We start from the raw sequence: 23,379 nt of genomic DNA, 5'->3' as shown, positions 1-23,379 counted from the left end.
GACTCCTGATAAAAATCAAGCCCCAGAGTCTATGCCAATCAAAACACAGCCAAGGCCTGGTCCAGAACCAGCTCAGGCACCAGAGCACTGGTGAGACGGTAGAGATCAAAGTCAGAGACACACTTGCCTCAGTGGGCCATACCACACAACTTAGAAGCTAACTATGTCACTGTCACAAGGAACTCACGGGGCCATCCCCTAGGACCAGTGCATGATCACCAAGGCCATAATCTGAACCCATGAGAGAGGAATGCAGGGTCACACCCTCTCCAGAAAGGCTGCCAATTATTCCACAAAGTAAATGCTCCACAAAAAAACACGTCTGATCTCTCTCATTGCACAGTTACAGTTTGGAATTTTATCTCCTCTTCACTCTTCCCTTAGTAGATGTTCAACTATTCAAATTCAGCTTTCAGTTTCTTACTTTCCAAATCAAGACGATACAAACTATTTGCGGAATAACATCTGAAAAAGTGAAACACAGTGCTGAGCTAAAAGACATCATTTGATTATCATTCTGGCTCACCATTAATTCGAGAAATGTATACTTTTTTCCTTTTAATTCAGAGAATTAAGCATTTTCTGTAAGAAAGATGAGAATGCAGCTCCAGAGCTGGACCATTCCTACAGGGATTCCCATCCAGGCAAAGACAGGAAGAATGAGGCCATGACCCACGTTTTCAAGTTAGCTTTCTTTACCTGGGGGAGGAAGATAACGTTTCTGAGCCATCTCATTTTTTAAATATTCTGTTAACTGTCAGATACCCATCTGCTTAATTATCCAGTTTTTATGGGACTTTAGGATTGTTATTTGCAAAGAGTACAGATCTGCCTCGTCAATTAAATAAACTATTCCTCTACCTCCTCACTCTGCTGCTCTATATGACCAATCAGATTGTAAAGGTTTCATTAAAAAGCACTGTGGATTTCTGGGAAAAAGAGCATCAAGAACACATGTATCTAAACTTGTTTCCATTACTCCCATTAAAATGACCAAGAGAATATAAAGATGGGGGCCGAGGGGACTGCACCAATACAGGAAATAACAGAGGTGCCACTGACATGCCAGAAATGTCAAGGAATTTTGGCAGATGGGACTAGGTTGAAGAAAAATACCATAAGCCAAATAGCATCTCTCCCTCTTAAGGACAGACTGGGTTCTTGAGAAGCAGGGCTCTGGCACCCCTTACTTGAAACGGCAAATCCAGAGGGGAGAGTGGGCTATGGAGCAGGAAGAAAGCCCACCAACTGGACACCCCTGTCTGTGGTGCCTCAGAAGCATTTGAGGCAGGCAGGGTGTCACAGGGGCATCTGTGATACCACAACTCACACCCAGGTAAAGATCAGAGCAAAGAGAAAGATGCCCCAGGAGCTATGGGTTCCCCGAACCTGGACAGAAATGAATGAGGCAGAGAGTATGACAGAGCTTCCACTCCGCTCCCCTCATGCTGATGGATCCCTAAACTGATACACTAGTCCACCTCACTCAGGAAATGGGGGAAAAATCCACAAGGTGTCTATGAAAAGATTCTGAAACAAACAAGGAGAGCACAGCATTTCAAACTTGTAAAAAGATTTATTACAAGAAGCAAAAATAATTTTTCAAGAGCATCACCTTGTATTCTCAAGAAAATTTTTGAACATACACAGTCTGTGAAATGAGATAAGATAGCAAAATAAGAAGAAAAAAAAAGCAGTTGGCCAAGAGGCTTGAGAAAGAAAATGGGAACTGAATGAGATGAGGAACATTAAGAATCAATCTAAAAATACAATAGCATTACTATCTGCATTAGAAACCATACAAAGCAGCCCTGATTCAATAGAAACTGAATCAGTGATGTGGAAAGCAAACATGAGAAGTTCTCCCAAAAGGTAGAGAAGAACAAAGGGACCAAAATCATGAGAAAGATGGTGAAAACAATGGAGGACAGTGAACAGAGCACACACTCAAAATCAGTGTTCTTGAGAAAGAGGGTCTAGAAAACCAACAGGAGGAAATACCTACACTGCAGATCAAAAGTGGTCACCAAGCACCAGGCAAAATTAAAGTGAAAGGATGGACACTGAGCTATACTCTGATGAAAATTTTAAATGGAAAAGGCAGAGACAGGAGTCCAACAAGCATCAAAACGAGGGTAGAAAGATCACTGTATTATTACAAAGAGATGATCTGGGCTGGCCTCAGACTTCTCCATCAGAGGCCAATGGGCCAGAGGGTGGTCATTCCATAAATCTACACGTGATTAAATTGTACAGAACTACTACTACTACTCCTATACACACACACACACACACACACACACACACACACACTGTTTGTACATATAAAAACTGGTGAAATCTGAATAAAATTTCTACTCTAGTTAATAGTATTGTGCCAATGTTAATTTCCTGGTTTTGATATTATATTGTAGTTGTATAAAATGTTATCATTGGGGGAAGCTGGATGAAGGGTCCATAGGATCTGTCTATACTATCTTGGCAACTTCCTGTGAGTCTATAATTTGTTTTTTTTTTTAATACAGTAAATCAAGGATCAAGGTCTACTAAAGAGATTTGAAAGAAAAGAGAATTTCATACCCCAGTAAGTTGCTGGTCATAGGTGAAAGCAACGAAAAGTCATTCTCCATTATGAAAATAACATGTAATATCAGAAGATTCAAAGCAAGAGCTAAAATATCTAAACATTTTCTTTCATTAATCTAAATTGTGAAAATGGGCAATCATGCTCTATAAGGTCTACTGATGAGCACTGAAACTAGTTAAGGAGCATTCAGTTTAAGTAATTTGCTATGAAAATGATCCTAAAACCAAAAGCAAAGATCTATGTTTATATTTAAGAAATGATACATGATAAGAAAAATTACAATAAGAAGAAATTAGGGGGCTTCCCTGGTGGCACAGTGGTTGAGAATCTGCCTGCCAATGCAGGGGACACGGGTTCGAGCCCTGGTCTGGGAAGATCCCACATGCCGTGGAGCAACTAGGCCCGTGAGCCACAACTACTGAGCCTGCACGTCTGGAGCCTGTGCTCCATAACAAGAGAGGCTGCGATAATGAGAGGCCCGCGCACCGCCATGAAGAGTGGCCCCCGCTTGCCGCAACCAGAGAAAGCCCTCGCACAGAAACGAAGACCCAACACAGCCAAAAATAAATAAATAAATTAATTAATTAATTTAAAAAAAAAAAAAAGAAGAAGAAGAAGAAATTAGGCCTAAAATCTCAGAACATACCCCAAAAAACCTCTGGAAAATGGATTTAGAAAGTGGAAAGTGTGGGACTTCCCTGGTGGCACAGTGGTTAAGAATCCACCTGCCAATGCAAGGGACATGGGTTCGGTCCCTGATCCAGGAAGATCCCACATGCTGCAGAGCAACTAAGCCCATGTGCCACAACTACCGAGCCTGTGCTCTAGAGCTCACGAGCCACAACTACTGAGCCCACGTGCTGCAACTACTGAAGCCCATGCACCTAGAGCCTGTTCTCCGCAACAAGAGAAACCACTACAATGAGAAGCCCACTCACCACAACAAAGAGTAGCCCCTGCTCGCTGCAACTAGAGAAAGCCCGTGCGCAGCAATGAAGACCCAATGCTGCCAGCTAATCTCCTTATCTTATTGATACATGGGAGGCAAAAACATATGTTCTGTTTTATTTTTTATGTTGATACTAAACACGTGGTTTAAGACCCTTACAGCTATCTTTTAGCACAATAAAGAATTGCTATACTAGTTATAAAAACAAATACAAATAGCTTACACTTCCCTGTTAAAGACAAAGACTCTAGATTAGCCAAAAGAAGGTTTCCCCCATATGCTTTGTCCATCTTTTAATTTTTTTAATTAATTGTATCCACAAGTGATGCACCAAAAGAATTCAACAAATAAAGGATAAAATTTTTTTCAAATGGGCAAAATATATCAAGGAAACAGAAACACAAGATAGTAGGGATGGCACTGTCAGTATCAGACAATAAGAAGAAACTTCTGTTACCTGGTATTAGAGCCAATTATAAAGCAACTGTAACTAAAAATAGCTTAGTAATGACATAGTAATAAATGGATCAAATGAACAGAAACAGAACTTACTGTATAATAAGTGTAAAAGAAGATGGTTATAATAAAGGTAGCCTTTTAAATCAATGAGGAAAAGAATGTTTGAAAATCAAAGACAGAAACAATTGGTTATTCAGAAAAAGGAGGAATTCCTTATCTTATATCATATACTAAAATAATTCCAATTGAGTTAAATGCAAAAATTAAACACAAGATTGAGAATAAAAATGTATTTATCTGAAAGGCCTTTCCAAGTACATATTTGTGTGCTAACAATAATCCCACTACAAACAAAATGCAAGGCAAATGATAAATTGAGGGAAAATATTTGTAACAAAATGAGAATCATTAAGAAAAGGACAAACACCCTCTAACCATATGGGCAAAAGACATGATTAGATTATTCACGCACACCCTCCCTTCCCAAATTCAAACATTCCTTAAAAGCACGGAAAAACTCATCACTAACAACAAAAGAAGTACAGGTGAAAACAACTATATAATAACTTGGGAGTATAAATATGTATAACCTTTATGGAGGATAATTTGGCAATAGCAAAGTAACATAAGCAAATTATACCTTTAAGTATCTTTAAATTCAAGTACTGTAAGCTTTAAACTTGCTCATGGTTTTTCAAGAAGTCATATTAAGGAAATAAAATATGTGTACTAAAGTATCTGCTCCAAGTGTGGGGGGTGAGCACAGCAGTCATAAATTGGCCAGTGGATTAGCCCAGCCCTGCCACTTGGGTGACCAGCAATAAAATGATGTCAATAAAATCAACCACATTTTAGAGCTTCCTGGAGATCTGAAGAGAGAATTATGGGTGCCTGGCCCATGGGAATTGTTCAGTAACTATTAGACACTGATAGCAGGAGTGATAATATTTATCTACAATCCTGCACTAACAGGTTCAAAATCCCTTATCTGAAATGCTTGTGGTCCAACTGTGGTGCCTCAGAACTAAGACCTTTTTGGATATGAAAAGGTAACAGTATATTTACCTAACTAGGTCTGGGAGAGCACCTGGTAATCAATTACATCACTATTCGTAGAGTAAAATATATGAATATTCATTCTAAGTGAGATAAACATCAGTTCAGGTCAGGTTTTGCAGTCAAATGAGTTATGGAAAAACTTTTCGTGTTTACAGCTTTCTGGACTTCAGATTTTTACAAGAGGGATTGAGAACCTATATTTGTAACAGAGAAACATTAGAATCTATCTAAACGTATGATAATAAGGGGTAGGTTACATAAATTATGATACATTCATAGGATGGAAAACTATACAGCTATAAAAAGTCACTTTTTCCAAAGAATATTTAATAAACTGGGAAAATGTTCATGAATAGCAGGTAAAAAAAGGCAAAATAAAAAACACAAATTATGAATTCTATTTTGCAAAAGTAAATTATATAATATTCCAGAATAAAAGACTACAAGGAACCATACAAGGACGTTAAATTAACCACATTATGGTTAACCACATTATGTTCTTCCTTATACTTTTCTGTATTTTCTAATCTTCTATGATAACCAGGAAAACAATCCATTAATTTTTGAACTATTTATGGTTGCTGTTCCTGCGTAGGACTAGGCTAATTCTCACCCTAGAGGGTTAACAAGCCCATCTCTGCTCTCAAGGAATTTACCAACGCATCTCTGGAGAGCTGAGGGCATTACTCAGTTCTCTCCACATTAGAATGCATTTCATTCTCCATCAGCACTTCCCCACTGGCACCTCAGGACAACTTGACTCAGGCACCAGGACTTTTTCACACCTCTACCAAATGAAACCCTGGTGACCTTGCAAGTTAGTGATAAAAATGGCATCAGTGCTACAATAAGAACTTGATTCAACCCATGACCTTATCTAAAGAAGCTAAAAAAGAAAAAATAGAAAAAAAGAAAAAAGCAGGGACTGTTTAAACGTGTTTGATTTTCACTCTTTTTTACTGTACTCATCAAATTGCAATCATTTAAGAAATTATGGGGGAGGAGGAGAAGGTGATACATTTGGGTTTGTTCCAGGTGCTTCGCATGAGTAAAAGGATGTGAACTTGAACTTGACAGACCCAGCAATGAAAAGCATTTTGTGGAGTTAGTGGGATGCTAAGAGAGATCACGACATTGGTTTGTGGAGAGGACAAGCAAGAGTTCATCTTACCTAACAGACCACTCATCAATGTCTAAGGGGTGGTCTTTGGCCAGAGCTTTAAAGGGCTCAGCCATATTTAGTGCGGGTGTTCCTAACACCCAGGTGGTCTTCACTGAGCTCCACCCAGGTCTGGAATTCTCCAGTGGTTTAATACACAGTTTGAAAACATTTTATACCAAAAGGCTATTTGTTATACGCCTCAATTCCAAACATGGAACAAAAGAGATAAATGATCCATCAACCTACACCTAATCACCTAAAGGGACCACATAGGTTGATATTTAATCACTTTTACATAGATTCCAATAGTCTTTTTAAACTATTGCTGAGAATGTGAGAAATCCTTGTGCAAAGCTTTTGCCACACATAAATAATAGCCAACTGTGAAGTTAAATAAGAAGTTAACTCTCTTAGCTTAATCCCACAGAAAATTACTTGTTTGCAGGCAAATTATCCACTGGGGATACTTTTTTATTTGTGGAGTGCTAATCCTTCCCTCCTGCTTTCTGCCACCCTTCTTTTCCTCCTTCCTCCCAACCTGAGGAGAAGGAAGATAAAGTAAATGTGCACAATCCCGCATTCAATCAGGACCTTGGTTAAAATAAAGACCTTCCAGGAAAAAGGTGACTTACCCTATCCCAGCTGAAACACAGGCCCAGTCGATCAAGTTGTTTCCTCATGTGTCTAATATTACTGCAAGACAAAGGGAAAAGAGTTTGGATTTTAGAAACAGGAAAAGCCATAAACAAACTACACTTTGAGAATATGAAAAGGAAACTGGAAAAGTCTAGATTATTCCAAAGGGCTTTAAGTGTTGTTTCGCCCTGGCGAAAAAATTAATTACTAAGAATCAGTGAAAATATCTGCCTAGTAGAAGACATCTATTCTTTGGACCTGTGCAAAATCCACTAAAAACCATGATAGTCTTTGGTCCTGGGGACTAACCCTTTCCCTGGCCATTCAGGAAGGCAACCCTTCTGATTTGTGCACTCCTGGCCCATCCATATGCCTGTATTCTGCACAAATTTAAGCCAAGCATTTACAAATTTAAAAGCGACTGAAAAGAAAAATCTTAACATACAAATTGCGGGAATCCAAGAGGAGCCATACAGTGCTCTGTCAATCAAAACCTAAAACTGAAAACTCTCCAACAATTGGAAAAGAGGAGAGAAGTAAATTAATCAACTTTAATATAATATGAAATAAGAAAATATTATTTACTTTTTTCTATTTAAATTTTTTAAATTAAAAAAATTTTAACTTTAATTGAAATATACTTAATTTACAGTGTTGTGTTAGTTTCAAATATATAGTAAAGTGATTCAGTTATACATATATACATATAAATATATTTTTCAGATTATTTTCCATTATAGGTTATTACAAGACAGAGTATAGTTCCCTGTGCTATACAATAGGTCCTTGTTGTTTGTCTATTTTATATACAGTAATATGTATATGTTAATCCCAAACTCCTAATTTATTCCCCCCTGCTCCACCCCACTATCCCCTTTGGTAACCATAAATTTGTTTTCTATGTCTGTGAGTCTATTTCTGTTTTGTAAATAAGTTCATTTGTATCATTTTTTTAGATTCCACATGTAAGTGATATCATATGATATTTGTCTTTCTCTGTCTGACTTACTTCAGTTAATATGATAATCTCTAGGTCCTCTTTTTTCTTTTTAAAGAAAAAGGACTAATTCATTTCTACTGTGTCCCCTTTCAGTTCAAGCAGACTGAAAATATGAAAAACCATGAAGAAGTTCTCTAGGTGATCTCTGATTAGCTAACAATAGCTTATTTTAATTCCAAGCCTCGTGTTAAGCATTTTGCAGAAAAGTGCTTACAACAGACTGAATGTTTGTGTCCCCCTCATATTGTTATGTTAAAACCTTATCTCCAACGTGATGGTATTTTGAGGTAACCAAAAGTACTTTGAGAGGTAACCAGATTAGTGCCTTTATAAAAGAGTCTCCAGAGAGCAACCTTGCCCCTTCTACCATGTCAAGACACAGAGAGAAGACAGCTGTCTATGAACCAAGAAGCTGGTCCTCACCAGACACCAAATCTGCAAGTGCCTTGATCTCGGACTTCCCAGCCTCTAGAACTGTGAGAAATACATTTCTGTTGTTTATAAGCCACCCAGACTATGGTATTTTTGTTATAGCAGCTGACTAAGACAGTGCTTAATCTTTATCCATTCATAAGAGGTAGGAACTATGACTATCCCTCCTTTACAGATAAATAAACTGAGGCACAGAGAGGTTAGGTAATTTGCTCAAGGTGAATGGCTAGGAAGAAGGAAAGGCAGGATTTGTACCTATATGGCCTGATTCAGGGGCCATCTTCTTTACTGCTATGCTTACTACTCCTCCTTGGAGGAGTTGGCAAACTTTCTGTAAAGGGCCAGATGGTAAATGTTTTCAGCTCTGTGAGCCATATGGTCTCTGTCACAACTACTCAGTTCTGCCATTGTATCATGAAAGCAGCCATGACCGATATATAAACAAATGGGTGTGGCTTGTGTTCCAATAAAACTTTATTTACAAAATCAGGCAGGGCCAAATTTGGCCCATGGAATTTGCCAATCCCTGGCCTAGCTTACATCAAATTTATACCATATTTGACTCATTTTATTTAAATCATTATTTCCTCCTTTTTTTCATCACGCCCATTACTCTAGAATTAACCATAATTGGAAAAGTGGAAACTAGGGATTAGGAAGAAAAAAGACAAGTAGATGGTGCAGAAGATATTTCTTTTTACAATGTAGCCTTGGGTAAGATAAAGCAAAGGGAGGTGAAAGACAATGGGGATAGACTTTGAACTGCCCTCTCTACCTCTGAGGGGTAGGGTGAGGAAAGGCTTTGTGAAAGGGGCTGGAGTGAGCCCAGAACATTCTGCTGGGTTCTGGTATAAGGCCCTCAAGGCTTTACCAGGAGGGAGAGGGATGGGCACTGCTGGCCCACAAGTACATGGAAGCCTGAGGCACAGGGGGTACTGGGAGTATGTCCTCCTTGGAGAAAGCCACACCCAGAATAAATTGGCCATATATTTCCTCGGTGAATATCTAAGTTCCTCTTGCTTCAAAATGGTGAAGGCAAAAAATTAACAGAATTTGCAGAGAAAATTATAATGTGGAATTTGAATATGGCTCAAACTATGGTCAGGAAGATGAAGAGCACTGTAGAAATTTAACAAATGTCACCCTTTCCTTCTCCTTTTTCCTTCCAAATGTAAATACTCAAAGGAAGAATAACTGTAAATAACAAAGCATCAAAATGAACACATGAATGAATATCCAAACCCTCTTTGTTATTTCTTAGATAAGAATACAGCGTGCTAAAAGGCAAACACCAAATACAGACAATCCTGTTTATTGCTTGGCAGACTGCAATGTTTTGTTTGCTTTACTTTCTATTTCTTGTGCACAGGTTTAAAAAAATTGTTTAAGGGTTCTGTATACAAATGCTTGAATATGCCTGTAAACACATACCTCTGTGTCCAACTTTCTGGATGTAGATTCCTCTCGATCGCAGCATTTTCGGCAGGTAATCCAAATGCATCCCATCCCATGGGATTGATAACCTAGCACCCAGAAAAGAAACATCAGCCGTGGCAGATTGCTAAAATCTTTATCAGTATTCTCTTCTGGGAAATAAGCAGGCATTCTCTCCTTCTAACACGTCTTATCCCTTTCCTGGATGATTTCAAACTATGCTTTTGAAAGCCAGCTGGCTACCTAAGACGTAAGCACAGAAGAGAATTTAGAAGGTTATACACCAAGGTGCCAATAGCAGTTATCTCTGAGTAGGTATTTTCGTGACTATTTTTTACTTTCTTCTTCTTCTTGTCTGTATTGTGTGTAATGAACCCAAAGGGTTTTTCTGAAATTATAAAAAGTTTCTTTCAATTCCAAAAATAGGTATATATAAAAATATATATAGGCATTCAAAATGCTCACCTCATGCTAGATTTTCCAATTAAGGAGTTGTGCTGTCCAATAGGGTAGCCCCTAGCCACATGTGGTTATATAAATTTAAACTTAAATTAATTAAAATTAATTAAAATTTAAAATTCAGTTCCTCAGTCACACTAGCCACTTTTCAAGTGTACAATAAGCCACTTTGAATCACCTCCTGTAAGATATTTCCATTTTCCAAACAACAGAGGATCCTAAGATCTCAGAGCTCGAAGAAGCTTTTGAAATATATCCTCCATCCCCACTCCTTTATTTGACAGTCCAAGCAACGATGGACCAACAAGAGTAAGCAGCCTAGCTAGGTCACACCAGAAGCAATTACTTCAGACCAGGATAGGCTCTCATTTCTGCAAATGGATGACCAGTCACAGCTCAGCTGGCAGCTTCAATAGCAAGTTCTCTCAACCTAACTTACATGCCATGAATGGGAACAATGGCTTGAAACACAAGCTGTGGCATCAAGGGACAGACTCAGAAGGCCGGGCTCTCTACCCACTGCCAGGAAGGACACCTGCTTTGAAAACTCAGACTCCTACCCTTCTCTAACGCTGATTTTCAGCCACAAAGCCATAAACACAGCTTCTCCCAGAGCCATATTTCTGAAGCTTGTCTGTGGATGAGGATGGCTTGAGGAGGCTCCAGTATTTCTAGAAAACAGCCCTTTACAGCTGGCCTTCTTACTTCCTATCAAGCTCCTGATCTGTCAACTGCCACAAGCTGGGTTTGTTTGTTTGTGTGTTTGTTTGTTTGTAATCATGCAGAGAACCTGAGCTTCTGTTCACATACATCTTGGATAGTGATGGACACTCAGACACACTTATTGGCACTACCTCATCACCCGCCCATATCATGATGGAACATTTTCCACTAAAGAAACAGGTCTCATTTTCTTTTATAAATAACTTTTTCCCCTGATTATTGAAATAATGCATGTTCACTACAAATAGCTTTGGTACATAGAGAAAAATATTCAGAAGAAAATAAAATACCCTTAATTCTACCATATAGCCATACATAAATGTTATTTGGTAAATTTACATCCAATTTTTAACAATTGGGATCATATTATTTCTGTGTGTTTTTTTTTTCATTGTGCACCTAGAGTTTTCTTCCATCTTTCTGTGTTGTTCAGACTCTCTGAGATGCAAATGAGTATCACCCATGGCCACCTCTGCCTCAAGTCCATAAGCACCTACAATTTAGTGTCCCAAACTGGATTCACACTCGAATCCCAGTGCCCAGATCCGTTCTCTCCCTAGTCCCTCTTAGCAGGTGGCAGTAAGAGAACAGGCACGGCCCTCCCAGTGGCAGAAGCCACTTGCCTTACATCGTCCTTCCATTCTGCACATTATTATTTTTTAATTAGGTTTTAGTTCTGATGGAACAATTCCATCTCAAGAATGAAGACCATGCATCTAAAATCAGAGCTGCTCTAACTCCTTTGGCTAGTGAGTGGGAAATGCAACAAAGGCTCGCTCCTCGGGAGGCTGTGAGGTTTGGGGGGAAATGTCCTAACCCAAACCTGCCATTTACTGGCAGTGGGACCTGAGGCACGTCACTTACACTGAGTCCCAACTATCAACTCTGACTGAAAGCAGCCACCCAAATCGTTGAGCATTATACACTAAGATGTATGTGGTGCACCCAGCACAGTACAGGCACCCAGTAAATGGCAGGGCTGGCTGCAGTGGCAGCTGCTGTCGTCTGCTTGATCTTCAGCACCTCACAACATTGCACATCACCAATTCCCTCGTCAGGACCTCAGCCCGGGTCTCTTTGGCCACATTCATTATGGTGGCTCTGTGACAACAGGCAGGGAGACCCCTTGACCTCACACACATCCTCATCCATGTACATTCCTAAGGGTGTGTTACTTATGATAAGAGCCTCTGTAGCAGGTTGGTGCCAGGCATTGGAAGTTCTTAACCAAACCGAACAGACCATGAGGCTCAAAGGGCCAGCCGTTTGGCCTTCTTTTCCATGGAAGGGGCCCATCAGTTCTTCTTTTGCGCATAACTAAGTGGCTCACATCAGGTGCTTCGTTCGAAAGTAGCCCAGCTGTTCTTGCCATGGCTGACGGGAGCAGGGGTAGTCCATGAGCAGAAGCAGCCATCTGTGTGCTGGGTAGGAAGGGCCCTGCCCAGTAGATTTTGCCATATCAGGGGAGGTGGTAGGTCTGATCCACTCAGGTCTGCTTTCTGTACGGGATACAGACTTGGTGAACAACAGTGCTGTGGATCTCTCCAGTTTGCCGCTGCTCCAGTCTGGTTTGCCACATCCTCTGCCGTGCTTCCCAGTCCTGGGAATCTGGGAAGAGTGGAATGCCCTGGCCTGCCAGCCTAAGATAACATGACTCCCGGGGAATTCCCTCGCAGTCCAGCGGTTAGGACTCCGCGCTCTCACTGCCGAGAGCCCGGATTCAATCCGTGGTCAGGGAACTAAGATCCCGCAAGCCATGCGGCATGGCCAAAAAAAAAAAAAAAAAAAAATGACATGACTCCCAAGCTATCACATTCAATCCCTGCATCCACGCTCCTGAGGTCAGCCGGAATAGCCTCCTCTTCTTTTTCCTTAATTGGTGGTTTCTCAAATTACGAGCATAATACAAGCTTATTTTAATAAGTGAAATGACACAATACATGATATATAAAGGCAAAGCTGATCATCTCCCCCAGCCCCGACTCCTATTCTCAACTCCTTGATGTAACCAACAAGCAAGTGTATCCTTCCACACCTTTCTCCTCACTCAAACGCAGATACACAAACATATATATACATATACAGGAGCTGGCTGGTTTGTTTTTATGGAAATAGAACCTGTCATACACTATTTTATGACCTGTTTTTTTTCATTTAACATATCATGGACATGTGTACAAAATATGTAAGTACGTGTGTGTGTGTGTACACGTCTTTTAAAAAGATTCTAACATTCCCTAGGAATATCTAGTCTATGTAGTTTTAGGAAGTTGTCAAAACATAACCCAATCCAGTTGATCTTTCAGACCTGAGGTCTCTTTTCCTCTTGCTAAATGTGTCCTACCCAAAGTGTTTCATCTTTCCAAACAGCACCCTCCCCTTCTTCTGGGAAAATGCTCCTCCCCCTACTTCACATGGTCCTGCTGCGGACGGCGAATCACAAAACCCACCCCTCTGGCCACAGAGGGAGCACCTGATGGAGATGTCTAAGAAAATACAGCTGGCATGTGGACAGATGCAGAAATGGGAGGCAGAGACTAGGGATACTGATGTGCTCCAAGGACGTGGGCCCAATTCCCAGTGGGCCCCATTCCTACAACATTTCCTTTGGTTCTGTGAGTTACACCAGGATTTGTAAAAACACACAAAACCTCCTTTTTTGCTTAAACTGGTCTGAGCTGGGTTTCAGTCCCTGGTAGCCAAGAATCCTGACTAAAACACTCACCCTTTAGGATACAGCTTTCTCTTGAGTACTGCTTAACCCATAGATGAAAAACATTTCCTTCACAGATTTTTCTTTTTCTTTTTAATTTTCAAGAGCTAAAAATAATAATAATAATAATCCCATGTTGGGGATTTGTGCTTGATTAGTAGAAAGTTCTGAAATACTTCCATGGACAACACTACAGTACAGCTTCCAGTGATGCTTTAATTCTCCTAGGGCTACTTCGCTGGCAGAATAATGTAACTGTTGTATAACCATGTTCCACAAGAAAGGGGAAAACTTAATTACCACTTGGTTTCTTCATTGGAACTGCCAAAATGGCACCAGTTCAATGTTTCTGCCTATTAACATTCTGTTAGGTTACCATCCATGTTTTTAAATAAAGTCAATACAGAGACAGTCAAAAAATCAGTCTGGATTTATGTAATATACTTATTCATTTCTATTTTTGTTTTCAGATGAAATTAACATGAAAAGATATTCTTAGTTCACATATTACCCCAAGCTGTCTATGAAAATATAGTTAGGGAAGGAGGAGTCAAGAGGGCGGTGTGGGAAGACGCAGAGTTAGCGTCTCCCCACAACTAGGGCACCTGCCCGCTGCTGGTGGAGGACTCTGATGCCCAAGGAGACGGGAGGAACCCCAAAGTGAACCAGTAGGACGTAGCGGGGCTGAGGACGGAGAAGTGGAGGTCAGACAGGATTGATGCCCCTGAGGCCGGGGAGATCAGGAGAGGCAGGCAGGAGGGACTCTCCGGGAAGAGTGGGAGAGGAGCGGAGGGCGATTGCCTGGCCCACTCGGGCAGGGCAGCCTGCTGAGCTCCCAAGCCGGTACCCACCCTCCAAAGCCCCATTCAGGCTGTGTGAGTGCTGGGGGCATAGGAGGGAGGCCGGGGAGATCAGTAGAGGCAGGCGGGAGGGGCCCTCCCAGATCAGAGGAGAGGAGAAGAGGGCATTTGCCCCACCCACTCGAGCCCAGGAAGCCTGCTGGGCTCCCAGGTGAGGTCCCCTACCCTCTGACACCAGAGGTGGGGGGCAAACCTGGGTCCCTTCTGTTCCTTGAGCCTAAGCCCCACCCCCAACAGGCCCCAGGGCCTTTCCCAGCTCCATGGGTCCAGAGCATTGGCCCTGCCCACTACCCAAACCTTGCCCTTGCTTAGGCCCCGCCCTCCACAGCCGAGGCCTTCCCTGCCCCCACTTTATTTTTCTTTTCCCTCCTCCACTTTTTTTTACTATTGTGGTACTGTGGTACTGATGTACCTTCCAGTTGTTGATTCATCTACAATTTTATTTTTATATTCTTCCTAACATACCTGTTAGTTTCCTAGTCTAATCTTATTTTTTACTTTGTTATTGCTTTTTTTTTCTTTTTATTTATTTATTTTTGCCACCCCAGGCGGCTTGCGGGATCTTAGTTCATGAGCCTGGGGTCAGGCCGAAGCTCCTGTGGTGGGAGGTCCAAGTCTGAACCACTGGACTAACAGAGAACCTCAGACACCAGGGAATATTCATCCAAGGGAGGTCTCACGGAGTTCCTCATCTCAGCACCAAGACCCAGCTCTACCCAATAGCCTACAAACTCCAGTGTTGGAAGCCTCAGGCCAAACAACCAGTAAGACAGGAACACAATCCACTCATAAAAAAAAAAACAAAAAAAAATTAGATAGCAAAAAAATATGTCACAGATGAAGGAGCAAGGTAAAAACCTACAAGACCAAATAAATGAAGAGGAAATAGGCAATCTACCTGAAAAAGAATTCAGAGTAATGATAGTAAAGATGATCCAGAATCTCGGAAATAGAATGGAGGCACTGACTGAGAAAATACAAGAAATGTTTAACAAAGATCTAGAAGAACTAAAGAACAAACAAACAGAGATGAACAACACAATAACTGAAATGAAAAATACACTAGACGGAATCAATAACAGAATAACTGAAGCAGAATAAATAAGTGAGCTGGAAGACAAAATGGTGGAAATAACAGCAGAATAAAGAAAAAAGAATGAAAAGACTTGAAGACAATCTCAGAGACCTCTGGGACAACACTAAACACACCAACATTCGAATTATAGGGGTCCCAGAAGAAGAAGAGAAAAAGAAAGGGTCTGAGAAAATATTTGAAGAGATTATAGTTGAAAACTTCCCTAACATGGGAAAGGAAATAGTCACCCAAGTCCAGGAAGCACAGAGAGATCCATACAGGATAAACCCTAGGAAAAACACACCAAGACACATATTAATCAAACTAACAAAAATTAAATCAAAGAAAAAATATTAAAAGCAGCAAGGGAAAAACAAAAAATAACATACAAAGTAATCCCCATAAGGTTATCAGCTGATTTTCAGCGGAAGCTCTGCTGGCCAGAAGGGAGTGGCAGGATATACTTAAAGTGATGAAAGACAAAAACCTACAACCAAGATTACTCTACCCAGCAAGGATCTCATTCAGATTCGATGCCGAAGTCAAAAGCTTTTCAGACAAGCAAAAGCTAAGAGAATTCAGCACCACCAAACTAGCTTTACAACAAATGCTAAAGAAACTTCTCTAAGCGGGAAACACAAGAGAAGAAAAGGACCTACAAAAACAAACCCAAAACAACTAAGAAAACAGTCATAGGAACATACATATCGATAATTACCTTAAATGTGAATAGATTAAATGCTCCAACCAAAAGACACATGCTTGCTGAATGGATACAAAAACAAGACCCATATATATGCTGTTTACAAGAGCCCCACTTCAGACCTAGGGACACATACAGATTGAAAGTGAGGGGATGGAAAAAGATATTCCATGCGAATGGAAATCAAAAGAAAGCTGGAGTAGCAATACTCGTATCAGATAAAATAGACTTTCAAATAAAGAATGTTACAAGAGACAAGGAAGGACACTACATAATGATCAAGGGATCAATCCAAGAAGAAGATATAACAATTATAAATATATATGCACCCAATATAGGAGCACCTCAATACATAAGGCAACTGCTAACAGCTATAAAAGAGGAAATCGACAGTAACACAATAATAGTGGGGGATTTTAACACCTCACTTACACCAATGGACAGATCATCCAAACAGAAAATTAATAAGGAAAAAGAAGCTTTAAATGACACAATAGACCAGATAGATTTAATTGCTATTTATAGGACATTCCATCCAAAAACAACAGATTACACTTTCTTCTCAAATGCGCACGGAACATTCTCCAGGATAGATCACATCTTGGGTCACAAATCAAGCCTCGGTAAATTTAAGAAAATTGAAATCATATCCAGCATCTTTTCTGACCACAATGCTATGAGATTAGAAATGAATTACTGGGGGAAAAACGTAAAAAACACAAACACATGGAGGCTAAACAATACGTTACTAAATAACCAAGAGATCACTGAAGAAATCAAAGAGGAAATAAAAAAACACCTAGAGACAAATGACAAGGAAAACACGACGATCCAAAACCTATGGGATGCAGCAAAAGCAGTTCTAAGAGGGAAGGTTATAGCTATACAAGCCTACCTCAAGAAACAAGAATAATCTCAAATAAACAATCTAACCTTACACCTAAAGGAACTAGAGAAAGAAGAGCAAACCAAACTCAAGGTTAGCAGAAGGAAAGAAATCATAAAGATCAGAGCAGAAATAAATGAAATAGAAACAAAGAAAACAATAGCAAAGATCAATAAAACTAAAAGCTGGTTCTTTGAGAAGATAAACAAAATTGATAAACAATTAGCCAGACTCATCAAGAAAAAGAGGGAGAGGACTCAAATCAATAAAATTAAAATGAAAATGGAGAAGTTACAACAGACACCGCAGAAATACAAAGCATCCTAAGAGATGACTACAAGCAACTCTATGCCAATAAAATGGACAACCTGGAAGAAATGGACAAATTCTTAGAAAGGTATAACCTTCCAAGACTGAACCAGGAAGAAATGGAAAATATGAACAGACCAATCACAAGTAATGAAATTGAAACTGTGATTAAAAATCTTCCAACAAACAAAAGTCCAGGACCAGATGGCTTCACAGGTGAATTCTATCAAACATTTAGAGAAGAGCTAACACCCATCCTTCTCAAACTCTTCCAATAAATTGCAGAGGAAGGAACACTCCCAAACTCATTCTATGAGGCCACCATCACCCTGATACCAAGACCAGACAAAGATACTAAAAAAAAAGAAAATTACAGACCAATATCACTGATGAATATAGATGCAAAAATCCTCAACAAAATACTAGCAAACAGAATCCAACAACACATTAAAAGGATCATACACCAAGATCAAGTGGGATTTATCCCAGGTATGCAAGGATTCTTCAGTATACGCAAATCAATCAATGTGATACACCACATTAACAAACTGAAGAATAAAAACCATATGATCATCTCAAAAGATGCAGAAAAAGCTTTGGACAAAATTCAGCACCCATTTATGATAAAAACTCTCCAGAAAGTGGGCATAGAGGGAACCTACCTCAACATAATAAAGGCCATATACAACAAACCCACAGCAAACATCATTCTCAATGGTGAAAAACTGAAAGCATTTCCTCTAAGATCAGGAACAAGACAAGGATGTCCACTCTCACCGCTATTATTCAACATAGTTTTGGAAGTCCTAGCCATGGCAATCAGAGAAGAAAAGGAATACAAATTGGAAAAGAAGAAGTAAAACTGTCACTGTTTGCTTATGACATGATACTATACATACAGAATCCTAAAGATGCCACCAGAAATCTACTAGAGCTAATCAATGAATCTGGTAAAGTTGCAGGATGCAAAATTAATGCACAGACATCTCTTGCATTCCTATACACTAAAGATGAAAATTTTGAAAGAGAAATTAAGGAAACACTCCCATTTACCACTGCCAGAAAAACAATAAAATACCCAGGAATAAACCTGCCTAAGGATGCAAAAGACTTGTACTCAGAAAACTATAAAACACTGATGAAAGAAATCAAAGATGACATACAGCTGGAGAAATATATCATGTTCTTGGATTGGAAGAATTAATATTGTGAAAATGACTATACTACCCAAAGCAATCTACAGAGTCAATGCAAACCTTATCAAACTAGCAATGGCATTCATTCTTCACAGAATTAGAACAAAATATCTTATAATTCATATGGAAACAGAAAAGACCCTGAATAGCCAAAGCAATCTTGAGAACAAAAAACAGAGTTGGAGGAATCAAGCTCCCAGACTTCAACTATACTATAAAGCTACAGTAATCAAGACAGTATGGTACTGGCACAAAACCAGAAATATAGATCAATGGTACAGGATAGAATGCCCAGAGATAAACCCATGCACATATGGGCATCTAATTTACGACAAAGGAGGCAAGAACATACAATGGAGAAAAGACAGCATCTTCAATAAGTGGTGCTGGAAAAACTGGACAGCTACATGTAAAAGAATGAAATTAGAACACTACCTAACACCATACACAAAAATAAACTCCAAATGGATTAAAGACTTAAATGTAAGACCAGACACTATAAAACTCTTAGAGGAAAACATAGGAAAAACACTTTTTGACATAAACCACACCAAGATCTTCTTTGACCCACCTCCTAGAGTAATGGAAATAAAAACAAAAATAAACAAATGGAACTTAATTAAACTTAAAAGCTTTTGCACAGCAAAGGAAACCATAAACAAGACAAAAAGACAACCCTCAGAATGGGAGAAAATATTTGCAAATGAAACAACAGATAAAGGATTAATCTCCAAAATATACAAACAGCTCATGGAGCTCAATATCAAAAAAACAAACAATCCAGTTAAAAAATGGGCGGAAGACCTAAATAGATATCACTAAGGAAGATATACAGATGGCCAAGAGGCACATGAAAAGATGCTCAACATCACTAATTATTAGAGAAATGCAAATCAAAACTACAATGAGGTATCACCTCACGCCGGTCAGAATGGCCATTATCAAAAAAGTTAGAAACAATAAATGCCGGAAAAGGTGTGGTGAAAAGGGAACCCTCCTGCACTGTTGGTGAGAATGTAAATTGATATACCACTATGGAAAACAGTATGAAGTTTCCTTAAAAAACTAAAAATAGCACTACCATATGACTCACAATCCTACTACTGGGCATATACCCTGAGAAAACCATAATTCAAAAAGAAACATGTACTGCAATGTTCACTGCAGCACTATTTACAATAGCCAGGACATGGAAGCAACCTAAATGTCCATCGACAGATGAATAGATAAAGAAGATGTGGCACATATATACAATGGAATATTATTCAGCCATAAAAAGAAATGAAATTGAGTTATTGGTAGTGAGGTGGATGGACCTAGAGACTGTCATACAGAGTGAAGTAAGTCAGAAAGAGTAAAACAAATACCGTATGCTAACACATATATATGGAATCTAAGAAAAAAAAATAGTACTGATGAACCTAGCTACAGGGCAGGAATAAAGAAGTAGACATAGAAAATGGACTTGAGGACATGGGGTGGGAGGGCAAAGCTGGGGCAAAGTAGCATCGACATATATACACTACCGAATGTAAAATAGTTGGCTGGTGGGAAACAGCAGCATAGCACAGGGAGACTGGCTCGGTGCTTTGCGATGACCTAGAGGCGTGGGATAGGAAGGATGGGAGGGAGGCTCAAGAGGGAGGGGATACGGGGACATGTGTATGCATATGGCTGAGTCGCTTTGTTGTGCAACAGAAAACACAGTATTGTGAAGCAATTATACTCCAATAAAGATCCAATAAGAAAAGAAAGTTAGAAAAATCTTAAAGCTCCTTAATATTTCACAGTCTTACCAGAAATTAACAAAAAACAAATGTCTGCCCTGGAATACAGACTGTGGGGAGTCAGGATAGTTCTTTCCACCATGGGCTGGACCACTGGAGTCAATGTCCCTGTGAACCAAGTTTCTACGGAACAGGAAATGGTCCAACCAATTCTACACCTTGGGTTTCCCAGACATCCAGTGACCAAGGGCAGAACTCACTCTTGTGCCATAAGATGACTCACTACTGTCCAGAAGGAACAAAGTAAAGACCTATAACAAGATTACAAAATACCAAAGCCTGTCCCTTTCCCCTGGGCAGCAGATTCTATTTGCTGGTCAAATTGTTATAGCCTATTTATTTAAAAGACACCATGTCAGTGCTGCCTTTGCCCACCTCGTTCACCTCTTGGTCTCTTCTACATCAGGGGTCCCCAAACCCCAGGCCATGGACTGGTACAGGTCCATGGCCTGTTAAGAACCGGGCCGGACAGCAGGAGGTGAGCGGTGGGCAGGCGGGCGAGCGAGCGAAGCTTCATCTGTATTTACAGCCGCTCCCCTTCACTCACATTACTGCCTGAGCTCTGCCTCCTGTCAGATCAGCGGCGGCATTAGATTCTCATAGGACCGCGAACCCTACTGTGAACTGTGCATGCGAGGGATCTAGGTTGCACTCTCCTTATGAGAATTTAATGCCTGATGATCTGAGGTGGAGATGAGGCAGTGATGCTAGCGCTGGGGAGTGGGTGCAAATACAGATTGTCATTAGCAGAGAGATTTGACTGCACAGGGACCATAATAAATGAATTGCTTGCAGACTCATATCAAAACCCTATCAGTGAGTGGCAAGTGAAAACAAGCTCAGGGCTCCCACTGATTCTGCATTATGGTGAGTTGTATAATTATTTCATTATATATTACAATGTAATAATAATTGAAATAAAGTGCACAACAAAGTAATGTGCTTGAATCATCCCGAAACTATCCCCCCACAACCCGTGGTCCGTGGAAAAATTGTCTTCCACAAAACCGGTCCCTGGTGCCAAAAAGGTTGGGGACCACTGTTCTACATCATCCAGATCAAATACCCCCATTCTGGATATATAATGCCCACTTTCTTGTCTGTGATTTCTCTATGGGCAAGAGTATCGAAAACATTCACTGGAGGAACTCTAAACTCTCCTTTTGGCTTCTAAAATTCCTATTCTTTTCTATCACCATAACTTGGTTTAATCCTTCCATAGTTCCACAAGTAACTAAACCTACAGTTCACATATGCCAACTAGACAATTATTCCTAAAAACAACAACAACAACAACAACCCGCCCACCAACATCTGGATTTATATTTTAGGGCCACCTGAGCCCTCTCAATCCCCTAGGTGTTAACCTCTTCTTGGATGAGTGCTTTCAGCAGAAAGGGAATCAAGAAGTCCTGGCAGCTATAACTTGGAAATCATAAAATAAACTTCCAGGGTGTAAAAAACCATCATTTCCAGCTGTTCTTCTAACAAATGCTCTAAGTATTTTAAATTGAGTGAGAAGCCAAGAGGACAGGGAAACAACCCAGAAATTAGGACGAGTGGGACACTGCCCCCACTTCTAGACTGAAGGAACAAAGGGAGGAAGCAGAGATAACTGAACCCAAAGGCTGAGATCAGTTGCAGAAGCTGAAAGAGGCAGGTCTGGCCAAATGGAACTGGATTAATGAAGGAGATACTAACCAGGGCAGAGAGAGAGAAATTCCTTGGCTTCTTCCTTCCTCCTCCCCTACAGTCTTGCCAGAATTCTTCCTGTCCAAAACCAGCCAGACGCCAGCTGACACCAGAGCTTGGGAAATGTGGCCTGCAGAGTTCTGCCTTTCCACCATACAAAGCAAAGCAGGAGATCCATCTGACAGCAAACTAGTCAAAGACCAGCAAAGGAACACTACAGGACTGCAAAATTTACCATGACTCGAGATATCAAAGGCGCGTGAGGGCCAGCTACTGATGAGGGGCAAACACAGGGATCAGAGCCCTGTCAAGTTAGACAGAGCTGGCCAGGAAGCGAGACCTAGAAGCTCAAGCTAGGCCAGCCTCTGGTGTGGACCCAGTCACATGACCATGGCTTACCCAACAGGACCTCTTGCCTCCATTTGGGCAGAGCTATGGGCATCTCAGGGTTGGCAGGCAGGATGGATGGCAAGCAGACGAGAAGGGATACAGGAGAACACAGTTACGTGTGACAATGTACAGATGAGGCTCTGGAGGGATATACCCTAGAAAATGATAGGGATCACTGTCCAGAAGGGCCTGGGGGGAGTGGGCAGTCAAAGGGGACTGCAGCCTTATCTACGTTGTATCTCTCCTTTTTAAAGGGGAGAATATGGAATTTTATGTACAAGTTAAAAATACCTTTTTTAAGAAGGAAGAAACGAACAGGCAAAAGTACAGTTCTTCCTCCAGCACGGGAAGGAAGATGAAGGAGAGTTAAGAAGACTTTGGTGGTTAAGAAGGGAAGGGAGCTGGGGCAGCTGATTGTCTGCCCTCCCAATGAGAGAGAAGTACCAATTCCCCAGGAATGACCAGCTTTCTCTCCCTTTCATCAGAAAACAAAACTTTATATTTGAAACCAATTCAGCTTCTAATTAAGAGCAACCATGGTTACTGCTTCTGAAAAAAATTGCTATTTTCAGAGAGTGCCGTGGTTTCTGTGGAGTAGATTCAACACTTTATTTCCAAGAAATGAGAAACACAACATTTAATTTTGTTTAGCAAGTTTAATAACTCACTATTATTACAGGTTGGGGATCAAAATGAAGCGAATACTTCAGGGTAAAGAATCCAAATGACAGTAACTAGACCCAAAACAGAAGACCTCTGGGAATGTGAGGCAGATAAATCAGGCAGTTTCCAATCAAAATACTGGACTAGCAACTCATTGTCCCTTTCAAATTACATCTGAGAGGATAAGCCCTGGAAATCTACTCTC

At 40.3% G+C, this 23,379-nt stretch overlaps 1 protein-coding gene across 1 annotated transcript in view; it reads right to left on the bottom strand.

The window, feature by feature from the left end:
* The window catches only part of LARS2 (leucyl-tRNA synthetase 2, mitochondrial), a 156,052-nt gene that overhangs the window by 115,855 nt on the left and 16,818 nt on the right, over positions 1–23,379 (bottom strand). Inside the window, exons 4-5 of the mRNA XM_059939417.1 lie at positions 9,716–9,807; positions 6,849–6,909 (exon numbers count right to left, since the gene is read on the bottom strand). Coding sequence (XP_059795400.1) covers positions 6,849–6,909; positions 9,716–9,807 — 153 coding nt within the window. The remainder of the gene's footprint in view (positions 1–6,848; positions 6,910–9,715; positions 9,808–23,379) is intronic.

This window comes from Balaenoptera ricei, chromosome 11 (genome assembly GCF_028023285.1).
Source record: "Balaenoptera ricei isolate mBalRic1 chromosome 11, mBalRic1.hap2, whole genome shotgun sequence".
Taxonomy (NCBI): Eukaryota; Metazoa; Chordata; class Mammalia; order Artiodactyla; family Balaenopteridae; genus Balaenoptera; species Balaenoptera ricei.
Note: the sequence above shows the minus strand (reverse complement) of the source record. Positions and strands in the feature narration are given on the sequence as shown.